This window comes from Triticum urartu, chromosome 4A (genome assembly GCF_056163025.1).
Source record: "Triticum urartu cultivar PI428250 chromosome 4A, HENAU_Tu73, whole genome shotgun sequence".
In the NCBI taxonomy this organism is placed as follows: domain Eukaryota; kingdom Viridiplantae; phylum Streptophyta; class Magnoliopsida; order Poales; family Poaceae; genus Triticum; species Triticum urartu.
Genome location: NC_141876.1, coordinates 506806303 through 506831864, shown reverse-complemented (window position 1 = coordinate 506831864; position 25562 = coordinate 506806303). Strand labels below are relative to the sequence as shown.

At 44.2% G+C, this 25562-nt stretch overlaps 2 protein-coding genes and 1 non-coding gene across 4 annotated transcripts; 2 read left to right on the top strand and 1 right to left on the bottom strand.

Moving 5' to 3' along the window:
- The first annotated feature begins 13842 nt into the window (after positions 1-13842).
- LOC125552397 (glucan endo-1,3-beta-glucosidase 7-like) lies at positions 13843-16693 on the top strand. The gene is made up of 3 exons (XM_048715935.2): positions 13843-14208; positions 15338-16356; positions 16432-16693. The coding sequence occupies exons 1-3, from the start codon at positions 14121-14123 to the stop codon at positions 16639-16641; spliced, it is 1317 nt and encodes a 438-aa protein (XP_048571892.1). The 5' UTR covers positions 13843-14120; the 3' UTR covers positions 16642-16693.
- Positions 16694-16766: 73 nt separating this feature from the next.
- Positions 16767-24869, bottom strand: LOC125552398 (5'-3' exonuclease family protein). Of its 2 annotated transcripts, XM_048715936.2 has the most exons (15): positions 24599-24868; positions 24006-24237; positions 23200-23279; positions 22335-22373; positions 21909-21927; positions 21123-21179; positions 20068-20195; positions 19915-19983; positions 19471-19556; positions 19254-19363; positions 18218-18268; positions 17767-17825; positions 17497-17541; positions 17296-17370; positions 16767-17204 (listed from the first exon to the last, which is right to left on the bottom strand). In XM_048715936.2, the coding sequence occupies exons 1-15, from the start codon at positions 24692-24694 to the stop codon at positions 17088-17090; spliced, it is 1263 nt and encodes a 420-aa protein (XP_048571893.1). In that variant the 5' UTR covers positions 24695-24868; the 3' UTR covers positions 16767-17087. The 2 variants fall into 2 exon arrangements, with proteins under 2 accessions (XP_048571893.1, XP_048571894.1); XM_048715937.2 differs by lacking the exon at positions 21123-21179 and having other exon boundaries at positions 24599-24869.
- Positions 24870-24934: 65 nt separating this feature from the next.
- TRNAE-UUC (transfer RNA glutamic acid (anticodon UUC)) lies at positions 24935-25008 on the top strand. Its single transcript has one exon. It is a non-coding gene; the product is annotated as a tRNA-Glu (tRNA).
- Positions 25009-25562: the final 554 nt, after the last annotated feature.

Sequence of the window (25562 nt, the reverse complement as noted above, 5' to 3'; positions counted from 1 at the left end):
GTATCACCTATAGACATGTGCCTCTTCTATGTTATAATGAAAGTGCCATCAATATTGCTGAGAACCCCAAAGATCATACCCGCACCAAGCACATTGACATTAGGTACCACTTCTTGAGAGATCATGTGGAGAAGGGCGATATTGACATTGCTCATGTTGTCACAGATATGCAACTTGCAGATATTTTCACCAAGCCATTGGACGAAGCAAGGTTTTGTCAACTTTGGTGTGAACTTGGTATCTTGGAGCTTGACAATATTATGTGAAATCTAGTACCCATTCATGCATGAACTTAATGGCTTGTCTTGATGTAGGCATATACTTAGGGGGAGACATTCAATTCATGAATATTCTCACTCTACATAATGCATAAATAGAACAAACACTTTCAAAGTATCATGGTTCTCGAACTATGGGCTTTAATATGATGGAGTCGTGACCATGTGCCCAAAGTCTACATCTTTGCGGTCCTATGGTCCATATGCTCAAACATGGTGACCTCGGTCACCGCTTGTACATTTTTTGTGTGGACCTTTCATTACTTATTTAGGTTGGTGGTTATTTTATCTTAGTATGACCATAGATGACTCAAATTTCTACCCATATAAATCTAAAAAAACTCCTTGGCGGAGTCTATATTCAATTCTATGTGTTGACCCCATGCAAATCCTTTTCCCATCCTGTTTTTTTGTCCAGTGGCCGGACATCCGGCTCCACTGCCAGACATCCGGGCCCTGGAAAAATCCCTTCTGCTGCTCAAGCCACCATCATGCACCTCCAGTGGCCGGACATCCGGGCCCTGAACCTCTTTTAGTTTGCTCCCTGACCCTCTCACGCCGGATTTCCGGGCTGGTCCCCGAACGTCCGACCCATTGGCCCTGTTTCTTCTGCTCCCTGACCTCCAGTCGCCGGATATCCGGTCCATGCCCCAGATGTCCGGCCCGTCACCGCACCATATAACAGAGGAGGGGCTCGGGCTTTAGGGGGAGTTACTCATTCGCTCCCGTTTCCTCTCCCCATCTCACCACACAGCCGCCACCGCCGGGGTGTGCTTCGGCGCTGCCCCGGCCAGTCTCCATCGATCTCCGGCCCCGATCTCCTACCCACGGACTCTCCTCCTCCCGATCTACGATTCTCTCCAATCCATTTCTTGGGTTGTGGCTTGAGTCTCTCGGGAGGGGCCGGTGTTTGGTGGGATTCACCGCCTGAGTTCTACATGGCTCATACCAAGAACTGTGGTCCCGAGCGTCCCGAGGTTTCTTCTTGGGTCGCTCGTCGGCAAGGCTCAACTGACTCCAATGAACATGCTCGGCCTAAGAAGAATAATACCACCGCCAAGAAGAAGAAGCGGGCACCATCCACAAGTCCGTCGGCCTCTGATCCGGATGATGCGGACTATGTTGGGGAAGAAGAGGATGATGTGGCCCCAAGACACTCTGTTGGCCAGTCCAAGCCTGGCACTAGGAGGGCACCGGTGCCTCCTGTCCGTGGTTCTGCAATGCCCGTTGTCCGTGGTTGTCGCATCTCCATGGAGCTTCCTGACAGCGGGAATCGCCCCACTCACGACTTCACAACTGTGGGGGCGGGTCAATATCTGGTGTTCCGTTGGGATGTAAACCAATTTGAATGGTGGCTGATGCAGAGGATCCTAGGTTCCGGACTCGTATGCAGCAGGATCTCTATTCCAGTTTCGTCCATGGGCGTGGACTTGCTCCTCACTCATACTTGGATCTCAACTTTCTGCGTGACAATCCTGCCTTTTTTCCCTAACAATCCGGTCAAGATCATTGATGATATGACTCTTGGTCCTGCAATGACCTTCAGGTGTGACTGGAATGAAGCTGCCATTATACAGTTCTATGCCACCTGTTTCTTTGGTCCGGACAACACTCTCACCTGGAGGACCGATGACACTACACTGACGATCACCTATGACAAGTTTGTTCAGATTTTGGGTCTCTCCGGTGTTGGCCATTGCATCCACAGTATGGATCCAGAGTACAAACTCAAAGGGATTGATGCTTGCTTGCCACTTGTTAAACCTCCCTCTCAGCTCACTAAGGAAGAGCTTGAATATCCAGTCAATGAGGTATCCATCTTCCGTGCTCCTTACTACATCCTCTACCAGTGTGTGCTTCACACTCTCTACCCTAAGAAGGGAGATCACTCGAGGGCTCGCAACTATTGCATTGACTTGATGGTTCGTATGCATGACAAACCCACTGAGCCTCTGGACACAGCCAATTTTATTTGGCATGAGATCCGTCTTTGCAGTTTCATTCAGACACGCCAGTTCCCTCATGCTCCATTTATTCAGGCTCTGATTGATCACACTGCTCCCTTTGGGGTGGTTAAGACTGTTGTGCATTCCATTTGGAAGCCTCCTCCTCATATGTGCGTGGTGGCTACTGCTCCTACTCAGCCTGGGAGGTCTGCCGGTGGGAAGACAGCTACTCCTACTTAGCCCAGTGGTTCCTCTGTTCCATCTTCCTCGTCTGCTCCTCGTGGACGCCTTGCCTCGTTCTTCGGCAAGGCTCAGTCTGCTATCATGAAAGCAATCACCTTCAGCTGTCAGTAGAATCATGATGTTCAGAAGCGCCTCATCATCTCCAAGAATCAGCTCAAGCAGCGTCTTCGTGATCGTGGGAGCCCCGTGAGTGATGATGATCCTATTCCCGTGGTCCCATCCACTTCCACCTTCGGTTTCCCGTCTCATGACAAGTACCCAGAGTTCTTTGTTGATGATGATGACATCCGCAAGGAGTGACCGAGTCCGTTTAGTTCTTCACCCCTTTTTACTTGTTGCTATCAAAGGGGGAAAAGTAGTATCTTAGTAAGGTCATGCTATGATGTGTTGGATATTTGTGTTAGCTAATATTATTCGGTCTTGTTAATGTTGCTACCTATGGTATTTGATCTTGATCATGTGGAACTATGTTATTATCTTGTGGCTATGAAATGTTTTAAAGTCTATGGGTTATTATGGTCTCATATGTGCATGTCTCCCACATTTATATCTAGTTACATATGCGACCTTATGGCGATTCTGTTGTACATCCTAACATATTCATCCCATGCACACATTGAGGGGGATCTAAAAGTAAATAGAAACATAAACTTATTATATATTTTTGCCCTCATGATTGTCAATCCTAAGATTATCTATTGCACCTATGATACTACATGTATGGTTGTCATCAACAAACAAAAAGGGGGAGATTGAAAGAGCAATCATGCCCTTACATCATATTTTGATGTTGATGACAATATACATGTAGGGGACTAACAATGGTTGTCAAGTTAATCTCAGATGTTAGTTTTCGGATCATCGAAGTGTGTGGATCAAGAGAATACAAGTGAGTTTACTCAAGGATGAAGCGTAAAAATTGATTCCATATTTGTTCTCTTGAGTATAGGATCCCGCTTATGATGTTGGTGTAGCTCCCTCCATCAATAATCAACTTGCAACACTTGTTTTTTATCTTGCATTGTGACTGAAAAAATTTCCACCGCTGTCCCGAACTTGGAATTTGATCCTCTTTAGCTAGCTGCACCATGATGCATGGCAGATCATCATAATCTAAAGGATAGCACATGATAGGATTAGATTCACTTTCCCCTTCCTTGGGCTCATCAAACTCTGAGTCAGTTTTGTCTTCGGAAACATATCCATCATTAACAAGGAGCACTCTCTTCTTGTTCGGACAATCAATGTGTTTGTGTCCCCTACCTCCACATGTGTAACAAACAATCTCACTAGTACGCATAGCAGACTGCACACTTGAATCAGCCCTTGAAGCCACTTTTCTCGCGGCCATAGATTCTTTGTTCATCTCCTTGTGATCGGTAGCAGCTGACCTATAGGATGAAGCTGGCTTGACATTATCATCGTCGTGCGAATAGGAATGTCGCCCCATGCTGAAATTGGTGTGGCCTTTGGAAACTTCCTTGGCTTTGACACACTGTTCGGCACGCTCCGCTTGATGAAGAAGCTCTTGCATATCACTATACTGCATCAAATCAACACGGTCGCGTATATCTTCATTCAGCCCCTCAAAGAAACGTGTTACTGTTGCATCATCAGACTCATGCACATTAGTTCTGATCATCAGAACTTGCATCCTTTGGTAATACCCATCCACTGTCATGGCTCCTTGAACAAGACGTCGAAGCTTTGTGTGTTGCTCCTTCTAGAAATAAGCTGGCACAAAGCGAGCACGCATTGTACGCTTCATCTCACGCCACGATTCTGGTCGTGCGTCATTGTGGTTGAGTTGATCCCACCAAATTAATGCATAACCTGAAAATTCAAGAGAAGCAAAACGAATCTTCCGCTCCTCGGAGTAACGGTGGTTATCAAAAATCTGCTCCACACGCATCTCCCACTCAAGGTACTCCTCGGGACCGGCCTTGCCTATGAACGAAGGTATAGTAATTTTTATTCTACCAATACCTCCGTCCTCGTCCTCATCGCGGCGCCGCCTTGGTCCATCATCACGGGGACGAGCATCATGTCGTGGTCGGGGAGGCAAGTTGCCGCGAGCATCAGAACCATCCTCAGACTCAGCATCATTGTCGTCATTGGCAACAACCGTGTCATGGACATGTCGAGGTGCTCGCTGCTGCAGGGCATGTTGTTCCCTCGCTGGAGCAGCCGCACCGGCTGCCCTTGCCTCTAGGCGACGGAGGGCTGCTTGCATGGCCTGGAACCCGTCGGTCACCGTATTGTCGAGGGCCTTCATGCGGTTGTCGAAGTGCTGGTATGTAGCCTTGAACATAGCACAGACACCTGGGTCCAGATCGGGACCATATTGCGGCGGCCCGTCATCCTCCCGCACCTCATCCTCGTCACGCTTGCTTGCCGTTGATATCACGCGCAGTGATAAACCCAGCGCTCTCTGATACCAGTTGATACGGCTCAAATAGCTTTGAGACGATTTTATGTAGCGGCCCTGATCTTTCACTCGCGCAAACAGGTAGAAGAAATAGTTTTAGGAAGAAGTAGAAGTGTAGGTGCAAAAGAACCAGTATAGCTAGACTAGATGGATGGATGGATTGTAGAGATGAACAGCGGCTGGAAGATGTACGTGGTAGTAGTAGTGGTAGTATAGATGTAGGGGATTAAGCTAATGGCGATTAGCGGCGGCGACGGCGACGGAGTAATTAGCAGATGGATAATAAGCACCAGTAGAAGTATATGGAGAAGAACAGGAAGCTAGATCGATCCTTGTAGATCAAGAATCAAACCGAGACTTGCGCCTTGACGATCAACGTCGCCCAAACACATGCAATGATCAAACCCTGATTAGGGAACACACGAGCACAGATACGCGGGCATCGCTAGATGCATGTTCTGAGTATTTTTGCCAAAACTAAAACCTAACCTTTACAAAGCGTTGCACCCCTTGCTTATATAGGTGACGCCTAATACTTGGGCTAGGCCCGACCTGGACTAAGAAAAACATGAGGACTCCTCGTCGGTTACAAGTTGTACGCAACGAAAAAAAAGGACTACTAAATCTGATCAAACTATGGAAATAAATAAAAAGGACACATGTATCCTTCCCTACGGCAAAATAATGCTCGGCTTGCACTCTTGTAGGATGATTGATTCTGGGATTCATCACGTACGTATACTTGCATGGCAAGGTGTTCTGAACGTGGGCTTCACTTTCTCCTAAGGCACAATCCGTGGAGCAACTGAATAAACAAAACAATTATTTGCGATGATGTTATTGCGTTCAATCGGTAGAGCATATGACCATCTCCCTTCAGTAGCATATAGAACAGGCTTCACACCTAAGATGCCTCTCTGTTCTATTGCACACATGATCTTCTTATGACGTAGAGCAGGAACCACATACTTTTGCATCTTACTTTCATAACGAGTCTCTCGGTTGGAAGATATTTTACTTAACAGTATTGGAGGAACCACAAGAGTACTTGCGGTGTCCGTATCACATAGGGTTCCACCCTACATCATAATTGCATCGTATGCTCATTACCATTGATATGAAAAGTGACTTTGCTTTTATTGCAATCAATAACAGCCCCTGCAGTGTTCAAAAAGGGTCTACCAAGGATAATCGACATGTTGTCATCCTCGGGCATCTCAAGTATAACAAAGTCTGTTAAGATAGTATCATTTGCAACAACAACGGGCACATCCTCACAAATACCGATAGGTATGGCAGTGATTTGTCAGCCATTTGCAATGATATCTTAGTAGGTGTGAGTTTATTCAGATCAAATCTTTTATATAAAGAGAAAGGCATAACACTAACACCAGCTCCTAAATCGCATAAAGCAGTTTTGACATAATTTCTTTTAATAGAGCATGGTATAGTGGGTATTCCTGGATCTCCTAGTTTCTTAGGTACTCCATCCTAGAATAATTAGCAAGCATGGTGGATATTTCAGCTTTAGGTATTTTTCTTTTATTAGTGACAATGTCTTTCATATATTTAGCATAAGGGGGCATCTTTAAAATATCGGTCAAAGGAGTGCGCAAAAAGACTGGCCTAAGCATTTCAGCAAAGCGTTCAAATTCTTCATCATCTTTTTTCTTAGATGGTTTAGGTGGAAAGGTCATGGCTTTCTGAACCCATGGTTCTCTTTCTTTACCATGTTTTCTAGCCACAAAGTCTCTTTTATCACAACGTTTATTTTTAGGAGGTGGGTTATCAAGATCAATAGCAGGTTCTATCTCAACATCATTATATGGTTCTTTTTCATTGTCTTGTTGAGCATCTTCATGAACATCATCATTTTCATTTTCATTTTCATTTTCATAGTCACTAGGTGAATGTTCATTACCAGATTGAGTTTCAGCATCAGGGATAGAAACATCATTGTTATCTTCAGAAGGTCTTTCTACTTCTGGTTCACTAGAAGTATGCAAAGTCATATCATTTTTCTTTTTCTTTTTAGAAGGGCTAGGTGCATCAGTATTAATTCTTTGAGAATCTTGTTCAATTCTTTTAGGGTGTCCCTCAGGATAAAGTAGTACCCGAGTCATTTTGTCTCCCCTAGTTGCTACTCTAACAGCATAATCATTTATATTATTGTTCATTTCACTCAGTAATTCCCTTTGAGATTTAGCAACTTGCTCTACCTGAGTTTGGATCATAGAGGCATGTTTTCCTACACCTCTAACATCATTAGTGATTCTAAATAACAAGTCACTCAAGCGAGCAATCATATCAGAATTTTTGTTTCAATGGTTTCATAACATAAGCATTGAAGTGATCTTGCTTCATGATATAATTATCAAATTCATATAAGCATTGACTAGGATATTTATTATAAGGGATGTCACCTTCATCAAACTTTAATAAAGAATTTACCTCTACCACCGGTGTTGGTGGTGTGTCAAGTCCATGTATTTCTTCAGTAGGTGGTAAATTCTTAACATCTTCAGCTTTAATACATTTTTCCTTCATACATTTCTTTGCCTCTTGCATATCTTCGGGACTGAGAAATAAAATACCCCTTTTCTTTGGAGTGGGTTTAGGCGGTGGTTCAGGAAGTATACAATCATTATAGTTCTTTAATATATTATTCAATAACTCCCTAGCTTGTTCAACAGTTCGTTCCCTGAAAATACAACCAGCACAACTATCTAGGAAGTCCCTAGAAGCATCAGTTAGTCCATTATAGAAGATATCAAGTATTCATTTTTCTTGAGAGGATGATCAGGCAAAGCATTAAGTAATTGGAGAAGCCTCCCCCAAGCTTTTGGGAGACTCTCTTCTTCAATTTGCACAAAATTAAATATTTCCTGTAAGGCAGCTTGTTTCTTATGAGCAGGAAAATATTTTTCAGAATAGTAATAAATCATATCCTGGGGACTATGCACACAACCAAGAGCAAGAGTATTGTACCATATCTTAGCATCACTCTTTAATGAGAACGGAAATAACTTAAGAATATAGTAGTAGCGAATTTTCTCATCTTGAGCAAAAAGGGTGGCTATATCATTTAGTTTAGTGAGATGTGCCACAATAGTTTCACTTTCATAGCCATGGAAAGGATCAGGTTCAACCAAAGTACTTAACTCTGGGTCGACAGAGAATTCATAATCCTCATCAGTAACAAAGATAGGTGAAGTAGCAAACTTAGGATCACATTTCATTCTAGCATTCAATTTTTTTCTTTCAACTTGACTATTAATTTCTTAAGATTGTCTCTATCTTTGCAAGCAAGAAATTCTCTAGATACCTCTCCATCCATAACATAACCCTCGGGTATATCAGGAAATTCATATCTAGGAGAGCTAGATCTAATAGGTGTTTCATAATTTCCAGTTTCAAAGACTTCATCAGTTTCAACATTCTCGATATCTTTAGCTTTAGCAAATTTTTCATCAAGAAATTCACCTAGTAGCACATTCTTATCAAGCAGAGTACTAGCATCATCATAAGCATCATTCATAGCAGAAGTAGCATCATCAATAACTTGCGACATATTATGATTAATAGCATGTGGTGGTGTTGCAAGCTTACTTAAAACAGAAGGTGAATCAAGTGCAGAGTGTGATGGCAATTCCTTACCTCCCCTCGTCTTAGAGGGAACGATCTTGGTTTTGGTATCTTTCAGATTCTTCATAGTGATAAATAGATATAAATCCCAAGTGACTCAACAAATATAGTTATGCTTCCCGGCAATGGCGCCATAAAAAGGTCTTGATAACCCACAAGTATAGGGGATCGCAACAATTTTCGAGGGTAGAGTATTCAACCCAAATTTATTGATTCGACGCAAGGGGAGCCAAAGAATATTTGTAAGTATTAGTAGTTGAGTTGTCAATTCAACCACACCTGGAGATTAAATATCTGCATCAAAGTGATCAGTAGCACAATAATATGATAGTTTGATAGTAGTAGTAATGATAGCAGCGGTAACGGTAACAGCAGTAACAATTTTATAGCAGTTGTAACAGTAGCAATAGCAGTAGTAACACAACAAAGAACAATGTGTGAAAAGCTCGTATCCATTGGATTAGTGGTAACGTTGGATAATATTCATCATATAACAGTCATAAACCTAGGGCGACACAGGACTAACATAGATATAATGGTGAAAACATAAACGGTTCATATCTGAAATCATGACACTCGGGCCCTAGTGACAAGCATTAAACATAGCAAAGTCATAGCAACATCAATCTCAGAACATAGTGGATACTAGGGATCAAGCCCTAACAAAACTAACTCAATTACTTGATGAATCCCATCCAACCCACCACCGTCCAGCAAGCCTACGAAGGAATTACTCACTCTCGGCGGTGAGCATCATGAAATTGGTGATGTAGGATGGTTGGTGATGATGAAGGCCGAAGATCCCCCTCTCCGGAGCCCCGAACGGGCTCTAGGTCTGGCCTCCCGATGAATTATAGGAGGTGGCGGTGGCTCCATATCGTAAAACACAATGAAATTTCCTCTCCTATTTTTTCTGGAAAAATAGGATTTTATAGTGTCGGAATTAGGGTCAGCGGAGCCTTGTGGGCACCACTACCCACCAAGGTGCGTCAGAGGGGGTGGCGCGCCATGGTGCCTTGTGGGAAGCTAGGGCCCCCCTCCAGTGGGTCTTGATTCCAGTAATTTTTATTTATTCCAAAATAATTCTCCAAAAAGTTTCGTCCAATTCCAAGAACTTTTATTTCTACACAAAAACAACACCGTGGTAGTTCTGCTGAAAACAGCGTCCGTCCGGATTAGTTTCATTCAACTCATGCAAATTAGAGTCCAAAACAAGAGCAAAAGCATTAGGAAAAGTAGATACGATGGAGACGTATCAGAGGGCTTGGGGAAAAGCCAGGAGGAAGATGAGGACATGTGTGCACTGTGCCGCGGCGGAGCTCGCGCGCCGAGGGAGAAGGAGGAGGGGAAGCGGGGTCCAGAGGGTGCGTGTGGATGGAGGAGGGGGAGGACGACGATGTAGACATGGTGCAGTGGTGAGAGCTCGTGGTATGGACGGTGGTTGAGGGCCCCGATGTCCAGAGCGCGCCAAATGGCATGCCAGCCACGTGGTCACCGCGTGGCCGTGGCGTTACCATGCGTTTTGGGCGTCCCAAGCAGGTCTTCCGGTTGGGCACCCCCCCCCCCCAGTAGTTGCTAGATACAAGGAGACAATAGGATGAGCTAAAGATGAGACGGAACGAAGCTCAAACCCTAATCAGCAACAAAGTGTTTGATTAGGGATGGGGGCAATGCACAAGTCCATTTGGCCTGATTTTTGTTTAAGGATGATCGTCCACTAAGGTGATCACTGTGGCATGGTTTTAGCTCAATTGGAGGGGTATAGCTAGCACTTCCTTTGCAAAGTGCCAATCTGGCCAAAAAATGGAAATGGAAGTTATTCTCAAACAGATGATTGGATTGAGCGGAAATTTGATGGAGGATGATCATTTGGGCATAGGAATGCACTCTAAAAATATCATACCATTTGAACAAATATAAATGGTACTTCCTTCACAATGCTTCCCATTGGACTGAAACTTAGGGAAATTATTGAAAAATATTGGCTAGATAAAATGAGCTCAAATTTGGTGGAGGAAAGTTATATAGGTAGTATCATGTCTTGGTAAATTTTCAGAAATTATGGAGCAGTATAAAATATAGTTGCTTCACAAACTGAAATTATGACCAGAAACAAAGATTGGATGGTGTGCTCACCATGAGCATGGAATCTTGAATACTTTTCAATACACAAGGTCCATATGGTCCAAAGGAATTTTCAGAGTTTTGTGGGAATGACAGAAATGTAGGTTGCTTCACAACCTACGGCAAACAGGGTTATTTCTTTAATAGAAAAAGGAATATTCCCAAGAAAAAGAATTTGGGGTTGGGCTAACATGGAAATGAAATGATCTTGGGAAGGATTTAAGAGTGATGCATCACTTGGGAGAGGATAGAGAAACCTTGAAGAGCGAAGAGCCGGTCGATTTGGGGTCATATGATGTCGAACGACTATAATTGCTGCACCAATCAATAAAATGTATTTCTCTTTCATGCACTGCTTGTGAGAAAGTATGTGGATCTTGAAGTAAGAATAAAGATGGTTATAGAAGCATTTGGCAAAATCCTGCTAATTTTGATTTGCCTTTGATTTTACTTTACTTGTCTTAAGAGGATCGTTTAGTGTTTAACCGCAATAAAGGATCATTTAGTGTTTACACACTTTATTTCTTAAGAGTAGAGTGTTTGCACGCTGTATTTGGCAAACTCATCCAGGCTTCATGTGAATCTCAACGAAAGCAAAGTAATTCAACCTTGGCTATAAGCAGAGATTATTTGATGCATAATTCCCCCTACCAGATACAAAATGGAACAACAATCAAAAGAAAACGGTGGAAATATAAGCACACAAAGAATGCAGGCAAGCAAGATCAATTTAATGTGCTAAATATTTCCTACAAGTCCAGTTCACAGTTCATGCTATCTTAGCCACTGGGCTGTAAATCTTGATCATTTAGTGACCGGTTCATGCTACATAGAATTAAATTCCGAACATGAGGAACCTACAGCAAACAAATCATCTCTGCATCTTAGCCACTGGACTGTAACTCTTGATATCTATCAGGCAGACATGGTATCAATCAAACCATATTGTACTATTCGTTCATGGAACAACAAATCCATTAAAAATTTGACATTTTTACATAGGGAAAAATCGCTTTGTGCCACTACCTAACTCGGATATTCGAAGGATGCCATCAGAATTTCACGGTTGTGCCACTAAGGAACGCGAATAAATGAGCTGTATGCCCATGTGTGTCGTCTCCACCTGTTGTCGTCGGGTCGGGCCTTGTTTTCGTCTGCTTTGACTCGTTTACTCCTCTATGGGACCCACCACTTGTCATGTCAACCTCATCAAGTGAAGACACTTTTGACCGTAGCATCCATTGCAGGACCCACGGTCAATGGGACGGGACAATACAACGGTAGTGCTCAATGGTGGCATAGGAACCTTCTCCAATTTGCATGACACATCGGCCTTGCGTTGACGATGACCGATCATTGCTTCTTTCATGACGTCCCTCGAGACACTGGCTGCTTGTAATTGGTTAACTACTGTCCTCCCCCGGTGTTTCGCCATAGTTCTCACCTTCACTATGGCCTCTACTCGTGTGCCCTCATGGCCTCTTCGCCGCCAGCCCGTCTGTCATGGCGCCATTCGTCCCTAGCCCTCACAACGCCCTCAATGGAGCCGCCTGTCTCTAGCCCTCGCGTCCACACGGCTGAGCGCGAGGTCATTCTCTTCTGCATGGGCTCTGCGACGGCCGCAAAACTGAGCTTCTAAGGAAATATGGGTCATGACGTGTCTGATCCCCGGCTTGAACAGATGGGGCGGCAGTCACCTTGGCTTGCGACCCCCCCCCCCCCCGAACTCTGAGGAGGACGCCAAACCCTTCACCTCGGCCAACAAAACACACATCTACATCTCAAAGGAAACCCCAACAAGAACATCCCCGCTGAAGACAACGGGCACCACCAAACACATGGTGTGATAAGCCAAACCATGAGGACGGTCCAAGAAACCGAGTACCATTAGAAAAACACATACGAATTTCCCATGGGACCACACTTCTTGCCCTTGCTCGTGAGAAACTTCTCCACCTTCTTGATTTTGTCCCTAGCTAGTAGCCTTCTCCGTCGGTAGGCAAGCAATCGAGTTGCCAGATTCAGGGCTAGCCGCCTTCAAACTGGCGAGCATGTCACAAATCTCTTTCGGGGAAGGAGCCTCAGAATTTGATGCAACCACACCTTCTTCAATAACCTCGTCACCCACATACACTGGACGTCAAATGGTCATAGATGAGTGGGCGAGAACGGCATCCAAACCACCACGGTCTACAAAGTCAAGCGGTTGGATGGGCTCCAACAATGGTGATGAGGGGGTCGTGGGCACCGCCAAGGCCCCAAGTGAGCTCATCTCACTCAGGAGCACCATCTATAGAAGCTAAGTGAGCTCCCAATATAGCTCCTGCAGCTCAAGCATAATCTGCAATACTGTTCAATACTAGAGGCACAACCTTGATGATAACCTCACCACACTGTACTGTATTTGAACGGGACTAGCATACCGTTACATTGCAAGATAAACATAGTTCAGTTTTCCTCAAGGCATTTCCATTCCGAGCGTACTCAAATTTTATTATTGTTTGCTTTACGATTTTTGAACCCCATGCCTCTATTCCCGCCTGCCTCCGTGCCTGGCTGCCTCCCACCATTCCTAACCACAACCACTCGCTGACAAACCGTAATCCACCCCCGGAGACCGGAGTAGTATGTTGATACTTCATATGGTCCTTTTTAGTCTGCATATAAGTTTTATCCAAAGTCAAAGTATCTCTACTTTTCTTTCAAAAAAATATCTCTACTTTGACCAAACATATAGAAAAAGGTATTAATATTCACAATGTCAAATCAATATTGCCACTATCACGCACAGCACGCATTGCGAGGAATTTGACGTCAGTACTCAGACGCTCATCGACCAAGATTTGGGACGGCCAAATATCACTAGTATGTTGATTGATGATATCCATACACGCCATGCAACGGCAATCAATCACCCCGGCTGAAGGAACATATAGGTGGCAGGCGCTTTTCAATTGCCATCATGCTCTCCCTGGCATGTTGAAAAATCGATCGCCACCCTTTTCATCTTGACCTCGTCGAAGGGGATGATGATTGAGATAGTAACAATCGTCTCGCAATTAACTATGGCGATAACCACCCGTGTGGCTGGTCGCGCGCCACAATGCCATCGCGCAAATCCGGCGTCGATGCTGCTTAAGAGTGAAGACACACACAATTGCTAGGAACCAAGGTAAAAATCCTGTGCAAAATCCCGTGGCCGGAGTCAGCCAACCACGTGACGGCCGCGGCAAATCAGACGGTTCCAGCAGCTAAATTCTGCGAGGAGAAGAAAGCGCCGCGCGGCGCCACCATCCCCATCGTTCGTCCTCCAGAGAGCATTGCGAGAGAAGCTGCCCACGCTGATCGTTTCGGGTGGCTATATATCTGTCCTCTTCTGCCTCTGCATTTCCATAGTCGTCCAAGCAGCCACCGGAGACGGCATCAAAGTGGTTGCACAAGGCAGCAGAGCATAGCATGGGGGGCAGAAGGTGGCAGCTGGATGATGCCGCTGTGATCTTCAGGCTCCTACTTCTACACGGCGCCTTCCTCTTCCAATTGGCAAGTAAGCTCCCACTCCCAGTGCCGTTCAGTAATTTCGCTCAGGAGACTTCTTACTTAAGAAGTATGCGCATATGTTCAGCATATGCTTGCTCTTTTTGAGAACTACTCCCTTTGTTCCGAATTACTTGTCGCAAGTATGGATGTATCTAAATGTATTTTAGTTCTAGATACATCAATTTCTAAGACAAGTAATTTGGAACGGAGGGAGTACTTGTTTTGGCAAATTTGGTTCTAAAGTGCGAAAATTAGTAGTGATCTAAACGCTTTTATATTAGTTTACGGAGGGAGTACTATATGTGGCAAGTCAATGAACTTTCTTCATGTTACGGAAATGGCGGTGGCACAGCTATGCTAACCTAAAGTAGGACGGATCTCATGAGATCTTGCGTTTTTACTCATCAGATCAAATGAACTTTCCCCCACGGTAGAGAAATACAACAAAGGGGGGATAACTGAAGTTCCTCCTTGAATGCCATTTTTCTTCTGCCGTCCTGATCATATTTTCCAACGCCCAGATAGAGAAAGGAGTCACTTTTGGGTGTACTGTCAAAGACGATGCTCAATAAAAATCATGATCCCGACCGATCGTGGCGCAGAACGGAGCACGGCACCTTAACTGCACTGCATTAGTAGCACTGCTGTATGTATCAGGGGAAGCTGATGTGCTGAAAGTAGGTGATAGTGTGAGTAGCTCCTAAGCAACCTCACATGCACGCTGTGTTGGCTGGATTGGCACGACGTGACTTTGACCGCTGTCCGAACGCTCACCCAACCCAACCGGTTGGTCACGGAATCTAGAGCTGGGAGTATCAAATTTATGAAGAATGCGTGCGAATCAACAAGGCATGGACAGAGGAAGGTCCAGCACCTAAACCCTGGGTGACAGATCATGGTGTCCAAACAGTCCAAGACTGTAGTACAACGAACGGCGTGCACCGTCGCTACCTAGAAGTAGCATGGGTATATTTGCATGCATGTGGCCAACAATACAAAATTCTGATGAGCATATACAATTACAGATATGCTCCGGCCGGCTCGTTTGCATTCCAAAAGTTTGCATGTTCTGACATACTCCCCAACGATCAAATATGCATTCTAACTCGCCACTTGGACGTGTTCAATGTTTACAGCGTCGCAGTCGTTCATCGGGGTCAACTACGGGACGATCGCCGACAACCTGCCGCCCGCGGCGTCGACGGCGAGCCTGCTCACGTCGACGTCCATCGGCAAGCTCCGCCTCTACGAGCCGCAGCCGGACCTCGTCGCGGCGCTCGCGGGCTCCGACATCTCCATCCTCCTGGGCGTCCCCAACTCCGACGTCCCGGGCCTCGCCGCCTCCCCGGCCGCCGCGGCGTCGTGGGCGGCCGCCAACATCCCCACCACGGTGTCCGTCTCCGCCATCTCGGTCGGCAACGAGCTCCTCAACTCCGGCGACCCCACGCTGGGCCCGCAGCTCCTCCCCGCCATGCAGAACCTCCTGGCCGCGCTCCCCGCCGGCTCGACCACCAAGGTCTCCACGGTGCACTCGATGGCGGTGCTGGCGGCGTCGGACCCGCCGTCGTCCGGCGCGTTCCACCCGGACCTCGCCGGCAGCCTGGACCCGGTGCTGGACTTCCTGCGGCAGAACGGCTCGCCGTTCATGATCAACCCGTACCCGTACTTCGCGTACGCGTCGGACACGCGGGACGAGACGCTGGCCTTCTGCCTGTTCCAGCCCAACCCGGGGCGCGCGGACGCCGCGTCGGGGCTGACCTACATGAACATGTTCGACGCGCAGCTCGACGCCGTCCGCGCGGCGCTGGACGGCAAGGGGTACGCGGGCGTGGACATCGTCATCGCCGAGACCGGGTGGCCGTACAGGGGGGACGCCGACGAGGCCGGCGCCACGCCGGACAACGCCAGGGCGTACAACGGCAACCTCGTGGCGCACCTCAGGTCGCAGGTGGGCACGCCGCGGACGCCTGGCAGGTCGGTGGACACGTACCTCTTCGCGCTCTACGACGAGGACCTCAAGCCCGGGCCAGTGTCGGAGCGGTCGTTCGGGCTGTACCAGGCCGACCTCACCGCCAACTACGACATCGGGCTCGCCAAAGGCAGCGCCAGCCCCAGCACGTCCGGCCAGATCGGCGTCACCGCAGCTCCGGCGCAGGTGCTCGCCTCGGCCTAGCCTGCGGCTTTTGTTCAATGGAACGGACGGCGCTGACGCTCTTCGACTATTTTGCAGGGTGCGCCGCAGGCAACGAGGGGGGCGACGCCGGCGGGGTACTGTGTGACGACGGGCAGCGTGCCGGGGGACGCGCAGCAGGTGCAGCAGCAGAGCAGCTCGTGCTACGTCCCGGGAACAGCAGCACCGCCGAGAGCTGACGCCGGCGTGCCGCTGCTTGTCTTGTTTGGTGTTTTGCTGGGCCTGGCAATGGTGGCCGAAAGTAGATGACTGCATAGATGATCGTTTTCTGAATGGAACTCGCATGACTTTTGGAACGCAACCATTATCTTTGTGCATAAGAATTCACCGGTTGAGAACAAAGAAAAATGGCCAAACTTGCACAAGATCGATCGACGAACTAATCAAGCCACCTTGCATCTCTCTACCCTTAGTTACAAGTACAAAAAATACCCATGCTGTGCTTTATCTACAAAGCTCAAGCTACCACCTATGATTATTGTATGAACAATTTGTCTAAGCAACCACCGTCGAATTTTCCTTGCGTGCTTCAGCAAAACGCAAAATGTGGCAGCCAGCAACAAGACGTTTTCTCCTTGGGTATGGCTGAGTGCTCCCTATGCAGGAGCTAGACGATCGTGCTGTTTTGGTCACCTATCTTCCCGCGCAATTATGCGAACATTCTTGTAAGTCACTACTGAAAAAATCTGGCATCATCATGACTCAAGTTTGTCCCAAAGATACAAAGCTCTTCTGATGATTTGGTCTGCCGACGATCCTTCTGCATACGCTTCCAAAGCTCGCAACAGATTTATGAATTTGGCTCCATCATCCTGGAAAGCAGGATAGCAGCGTAAGCAGGAAGCACAAAATGAACAGAATCTAGTGGTATTAACAATATATGATGCCTATGGCTAGACTCGCCTTTGGCTTCTGGAATACGAGGTCGGGGGTCTTAAAAGGAACCATGTACGATGGAAGGTCACAACGTAATATGGCCTACAACAAGAGTAACCTCGATCAAAAGAGTTCAGTTGAGGGACGACTCATCCCTTAGCAGGCTAATGTACAAAAGATGGTGGAATTCAGTATTCATGAAAGAAGACGGTTAGGAAGAAAATTTACCAGGCTTTTGCAGAGTAATGCCTGTTCCGATTGAGAGATCAAAGCCTGTAAAGGACCACAGTCAGCACAGCTTCTCAACCTTTTCCTTGTGAGAACAGTAGGGAAGAACTCTACTGGAATAAATTACTCGGGCATTTGGGAGACCATAAGTTGACATACTTTCCAGAGAAAACGCAATCAATAATCAAGAAGATGGTAACATATTTAAAAGTTCAAGATGCCATTTTTGCATTGTTGCAGTCTGCGAGATTTAGAATGGTCTGCTCTTACCTGTTTGATTCGCTGGTCCTCGACTTCATCCACTGATCTCAATAAGTTCTCCAACGAACCTATTCAAATTCCAACGAAAGGACAATTTTCGATCAAGGTTTCTGATAATGCCGTTCCATACTAAAACTCAAAACATCAAATATATCGTAACAACAACACTGGTGAATTAGCAATGGAACATTAGTCATTTTTAACTCTGTATGTGTACAAAACCTCCTTTCAGATTGTGTACCAAGCTCGATCAGTCAATAAACTAAAACAAACATTAAAGGACATCCTATAGGCTACCGTCCTCAAGTGATCGATAGTTTGATACATACTCTCTCCGTATCAAAATATAAGATGTGTTCTGAAACTGTCATATTGCCAAAAAACGTCTTATATTTTGATACAGAGGGAGTATCTAATAAGCACTCAGGAACAAAAATAGTTTGATAAAAAATGACCATACCAAACTTAGTTATCAGTTTTACTGCATTAACATCTCCAATCCCTTCAACTCCTGAAAAACAAAATGACCAGTCATACAATGTCAGTTAGCAGGTCCCCGTAATGAAAAATAGGTCATGAATTTGAATTGAATGCATGGTCTTGTGTGTGTGAAGGGGGGGGGGGGGGTGTTAATTAAACTTACTAGGGTTCACTAGCCAGTTCTTTTGGGCGATTCTACCAGAATCGCCCCCCTCCCCAGCTTCTCTCAGAATCACTACTCCATATATTTTTTTACAATCCTAGCTAATTAGACTTTAACTAGATAGGATTGTAAAAAAAATGGAGTGGCGATTCTGGGAAAAGCTGTGGAGGAGGGTGATTCTGGGAGAATCGCCGAAAAGAACTGGCCCACAGTGGGTTCATAAATGTGTTTGCTGTACAAGTGCAATCAAATTGCAGTACATCTTATATCAGTGTAGAGTCGATAATGAGATGTATGCCATTGTGTTGCAAAGCTTGAAAGCACTAGACAGAAAAGACGAGCGGAGAGCCCACTGCGGTTGTTGTAGACTCGGGGGCACGAAGCGGCGAGCCAGTTTTGGGGCCATGAGAAGCGGACAGAGTTTGGATACAAATGGTGCAGCTGCAAGGTAGAGGCAAAGCAGACTGGAGGCAGTTTGCTCAGGCGGCTTGTGCAGCATCGTCGCAGCCATGGACTCCAATGTAGGGGGCGCTTCTTGCTTTCTTTGGTTGCACGGAGAAGGGTGACAACATCACAACGACGTGTCTCAGGCTAACTTGGCTACGAAAAGCAGCCACCTCACCCACAGGCCAAACAGTCCAGAAACCGTCTAACCCATGCAACACACTTAACCAACTGCCTAAATTAGGAAGTTTCTGCCTGTTTTTTTTCTCCATACTCAAGTTTTTTTATGCATTTGTAGGGTAAAAAGAGATCTACCATGTTTTCATATACAGTTGGGCTGGCTTGTCATGCCTGTTTTCTTGACCCCTAACTAAAATGGTATAAGATACAACCGCAACAGAAACAATACCTGGTATATTATCAGCTTTGTCGCCTGAAAGTGCAACAACATCAACAAACTGTGATGGCTTTAATGCTCCATATCTCTTCACAAAATCTTCGACTCCAAATGAAACCATCCTGTTTGTTCAGAAAAAATGAAACCTCCGGTATGTTAAAATCATGAAAATGAACTGTTTAGACATTTCCAGTGACACTTTCACAAGGTAAAAAACAATCACACTGACCCAGAACCACGTGGAGAAATCCTCAGCAAACGTAGAGAAGGTGATAAAATTTGGAAGAAATCTTTATCAGGAGAGACAACACGGACCTTCAAAAGAGGCCAGGCATATTGAAAAAGAAAGACGTTAGCAATAGATAACAACCAGAGTACACAAGAAGATATCGAATCCATCAGACTTTAGCAATATCAAATTTATATCAGCTAATTTCACTTCTTGCACTATCGGTACAAAAACCAAGAAATGCTCACATAGCCCTTAACTCCAGCCATTGTCTAGTTGCATCACTTTCCAAGTAAAAGTGGTAGGAACAATTGTTTATTACTCCATTGTTACCAGAAATCCAGTCAATGATCCAAAAAAGAATCCAGTGCATCTAAGATTCATGAAGAAAAACATGACAAAACAAAGTATTAGAGGAATGATTCATGACGAAGTATTTTTTACCTTGTAGCCTGCAGACACACTGTTGACAGCTAGTGTACCAATAGCATCATCAGCTTCAACACCTGGAACCTACATTGATAATTTTGACGATCCCAGATATCAAAAGATAACAAATAACACCTTCAAACCAAATATACAACTGCTAGTTTTTACCTCGATTACTTTAATTGACATTGCTTTGATAGATGCCTTCAAGTATTGCATGCCCTGAACAATGGTGTCTGGTGTTGAGGTGCGATTGCTCTTATAAGCAGGATATAACATATGTCGAAAAGTCATTCCTAGGAGAACACAAAAAAGACAGTATCATGTTTCTATAGATCCAAATTAGAAGAGAATATTGGAGATAACTGCTAAGAACAAAAAAAATCGCAAACCTAAATTCAGTTCGTGTTACTTTAATAAATGCAGACCTATATATCAGTAGAGAAGATAGCAAAATGGGGGGAAAATGGACTAGAGTTGAATTGTTTCAGCCCAGAAGACTAGAATAAACAACACATGTCCAGATTTCAGAAGGACCGCAGCAAATACAAATGAGCCAGAGTTTCCAAATGTACACACCACATGAACTATAGAAATGAGGTTCTGTCATGTGTACTGAACCCATCGGACAAATGTGCAGGATTTGTAAAGTGCATGAATAGGAAGAATACAGGAATAGAATTTCATGACATGTTGGATCCTACAAAGATTGGGAACACAGCAATCAATAATAGAAGTTGTTTGGTGGCACCACAAGAAAAGCACTGGAATTCTGAAGACACTGGGTGCATGTCATAGACACAAAGGAAATTTTCCAAGAGGGTCACCGCTTGTTAGCTATCATATAGAATTGGAGTGTAGGAAAGCAAATCCATAGTAATTTTGGAGGGCTCATTCCTTCGAACAAAATGGTGCTTCCTATGGATATCCCACAAGATTCTTTCAATCCAACGGGGCAAAGAAAGGAGGATTTGAAAGAGAACAAGAACACTCCCTTATAGAATGAAAAAACTGGCATTTGTGAGATGAAGCCTTAAACATCGTATTCTACAAAAAATATTTTATCACTCTTATTGTTTTACGCTTGCTTTGATCCAGACCATCTTTTGCCAAAAAAAATAAGAAGGATCTGCCTAGAAAGTGAGATGCACCAAGATGAGGAAGCCTCAGATTACCATCTCCCATGATCCCCATTAAGTTACTTGAGTTTATCTTCCTCTTACCTTTTGCCATGTGACATTCTTTGGATGGCATGACAGTGTAACGACCATATGGGACTCCTGAAAAGAAAAGTTTGGCCACTTATTTATAACTAAGAACTATAATGAGATGTGTTACTCTGAATTCGCATAGCAAGGGTATTGGGGTTCTTTTCACAAACTAGTAAACAAGGGGAGATGAAGAAATCCAAACAGAAAAGGCTAACCCTGCAAAGCCGCATAATATAGATATTAATTTGAAATTGTACCAAACCTGTTAAGTTGAGTTACACACACTAGTATGCTAACATTTGTTTGAATTTGCACCATTGCACCACGCCCCCCCACCCCCCACCCCACCCACCGGGTGCAGATACAAATCATTCATAGATCATAATATATTTCAACAGAACAAGATGGATCGCAGATGTCAAAAGAAAGTGAGGAAAATACCACTTTGTTTGGTTTGACAACTAAAAGAATAAACCAGAGAAGAGTATTAAATCATGAGCAGGAACGATCAAATAGGGGAGAACGCTACATGTCAGGAAAGGTGAACTTGGAGAGGACGCTACATGTCCAAATATAAATAGGAACATGTTCATATACAAATAGTAATTTAAGACAAATGCTTAAAGAAAACAGACTTTGGAGTTAATATTATGTGTTGAAAACTATGCAAATTGATATTATATGAACTGGATGTGCATTCAAGAATGATAGCAAGGATTTGATTAAAGGGATTTTTCCAAGAGTAAAGATTAAAAAGAGTTAGGGGAATTCTCCAAAGGAGACAGGCACGGAGCTCACCATCATGGTCAAACACCATCTGCAAATGAGTTTAAAGCAACATAAGTGGTCAGAAGGCTAAGAGCAAAACAAATAAAAGAAATAAAGAAAACACATAAACACAAATTGTAGTTTCTGTAATGATGTATCACAGCTCAGTATTTACAGCTTAGTTTAGAAAGTGCCAAATGATTATTAAAGGCAAAAATGTTGAAATAGTAAGTATATTACAAATGTGCATGTTATCTACAGTTGGCCCCTAATTTTTTTATTCCATTGAGGATTAGACTAAGGTATATTAGACTAAACATGTGCATTTAAATTGATAAGCAGTTAGCAACGAACAAAGCTCATGCATATAGATCACCAAAATGTCGTTTTTTCAGTGAAAATACAAAAATAAATAAGCACTGCCAGTAGAATCCATGCAAGAACAAAATGACATACCGCAACATGAGAGGGAAGGAACTCCAACATGTCAAGAAGCTGCAGAGAAAACTCGACAGATTACAAATCGCAACAAAGGATCATAAATTTTATTAGTTAGGCAACTATTACAAAGGAAACAGTTCTACAATGTCAATATAAAGTTTGGTACATGAAGAAGCATGGAGGCAAAAGGTTAATCCATCATTAATGATTGAACAGCGAGAGTACTGAATATTTTCTTCAAAGCCACAGTAAACAACATATTGACACATTCTCTATGGACTGAGAAGGGACTAATACCAACTGAGGATAAACTTTTGTGGTCAATAAACATCACAACTCTGAAATAGGCAGATATGTACAGAATATTGTCTTTTCCCAAAACTCTGACCTATAAGATCCGCCTTAATGGTCAAAGATGCCTACTGAAAAAAACTTGATAAGAAAAACATCCTATTATCTGTCACTATAGTTCATTAACTAAACATCATATGAAGACAAGCATGGTGGAATAAATATTGCACTGACCATCCAGTACAATGTGCCATTGATCAAAAACATACTTAAACTCCAAAATGTTTCTCAACTTTCCTGACCTTCCATATTTTTTTCACTTCCCCCTGGTTCCTACTTGTTGGATTAGTAGTGCCCAGTGGATGGTGAGAAAATTGTTTATAAAGAGAGAAAAATACAACCATGGACCGTATTCACTACACGAATAAAAATACAAATGAAGAAACAGAATTGCCCTAGCAGATTGCGTTTCACACAAACTCTACATGAAACAACCCATAACTGCAACACCCATCATATACAAATTTGAGTTTATTAATGTTGAGGATGTCATTTCAAAGCTACAAATAATTCATTAAGTCCTACTCACCAGTGACAGAGCTTTGAATATAGTTAAAACCCAATCCCCATTGCCATCAGCATGTTCCAACTGACCATGTTGCAGCTGTGCTACATCGATGGAAAAAGAATAGATGAGGTGTAGATTACAACACTGAAAACGAGCAATGGGAAAGAGTAAATTTCTCAAACAGGTTTAATGTATGACAAACTTAGATATTTAAGAACAAATTTCACAGATTGATCAGACTACTCTGTAGTTTTGTATTACAATTGGTCTCTAAATCTGTACTACGGACATTGGTTAGGAATTTCTGTTCAAGCATAGCACACAGTTCAACCAGATAGACGGATTAGAAGGTAATGGATGTGCACATTACAGGATAAACAATACAGCAGCTGGACAGCTAAACCATCAGTCTCTGAAAACGATGCACATAGGGTGGGTAATGAAATAGAAAAAATGTCCCATGTCATGTTGTTATGGACTCGAGATTGCATGTGTGGAAGCATGTAATATTTCTTTTGCCAGTGTCTAGGATAACGACAGAATTCTGCTATACTCCAACTATCATATTAAAGTAGACCTAAGTCCAACAATATCATGTCTAAGTTGAGTTCCAACATTTGCTTTGCCAGAACAAGTGCTGACTTCAATACATGTTCCAAGACAACTTACCAAGCATATGAAACGAAATGTCTTGAGGAATGAGGATCACAAAGAGGTGACTGTCACGACATTACGTTTCTAGACATAAACTTACCGTAACAACTAGAAAAAAGGCAAAGCAAAATGACAAGATGTACCAATAGTGAGTGCACGAGGAAAACACTGACCTAATATCTTGTAGTAGGATCTGTACATCACTGAGGTTCCATCAACAAGCATGATTCTACTCTTTGAAGGGTCAGCAGGAGCGACATTCTCGCCAGGATTCGTTAATATCGTCGACACACCTGAGGGCAAGCTGTCGTCATATAACGGAATCCGTGGAGCATGATCCACTGATGGTCCTTGAAAACTCTCGATCGAATCAGTGACTGGCAGGACTGACTGCCCCGAGAAACCCTAGTGCGTCAAAGACAAAATAGGACCAGTAATTAATCAATACTCGCAATAGAAAACATTAAGGGTAGGTTATAAACCACATGAATCACTATCATTTTGAATCGAAAAAGGGTTGAGCCGTACAATTTGCAACGCAACTACGCGAAGGTGCTCGGCTGAACAAGAAGAAACTTTATCCAGAGGCAATGTGGTACAGGTAACAATGGAATGTTCGCCGAAGCTTCACCGATTTTATATTAGGACTAATTAAATGTGGCATTCCCCTATTTTTCTCTCTACAAGCCCTCTCCAACCCCAATCTGCCAAACCGTGCGAGAAGGAGTGCGTCGGGTACCAGAGAAGGGGGGCGCAGAACACGTACCCTTCGGGAGACGGCGAGCGGCAACTGGAGGGGCCGCGCGGCGGCGCGGAAGAGGAGGCGGGGCACCGCGGCGGCGCGGAAGCAGCAGCACGCCATCGACGGACCGGGTGCCCGCAGCGCTCCAGTCGCGGTCGGCGGGGGAAGCCAGTGCCAGCCGGCGGGCCGTGGGCAAGGAGTTTGTAGGCGGTTCCCTTTGGGGCTGATTCAGCAGCACGACCACGGAAGTTGGGAGAGGAGCAAATGGCGTGGCGGCCGCGAGGACCGTGGGAATAGGCTTGGCTGTGTTGCTCCTAAATTTATCAGATAAAAATGTAACGAAGTACTTATTTTCACAAATCCATTGTCGTCCAGCCCGGTTAGGATATCTGGCTTTCACCCAGGCGACCCGGGTTCAAATCCCGGCAATGGAAACTTTTTTTACCTGTGGATTTTTTGCTGTCGGGCTCCATAGAGCCTGAAATTTTTAAAAATCTACTTTTTGAGTTCTAAAACAACTAACATAAATGCACAAGTATTTGTAGATGCATACTAGATGTGTGTGAAATTTCATGACGAAATACATTTTGATGTGAGCTGTAAAAAAAATCATGTACTTTCCAGCATAAAAATGTATTTCGCCATGAAATCTTTACAGAGTAATGTACATCCATATGTATGTGTGTTTTATTTCAGAATTTTTTGAACTTGTTTTTTGATGTTTCCAAAGTAAAGGCTCCATGGAGCTCGTGCTCCATTAGCAATTTCCACACAAGCATGCATGGCATTTGTGTATACTCCCTCCGTTCCTAAATATATACAAGTCTTTCTACAGAATTCAATATGGACTACATACGGATGTATATAGACGTAGTTTAGAGTGTAGATTTATTCATTTTGCTCCATATGTAGTCTATGAATATCTAAAAGACTTGTATTTAGAAACAGAGGGAAATAGTGAGAGATTCGACTAGCAGATTAGCCCACA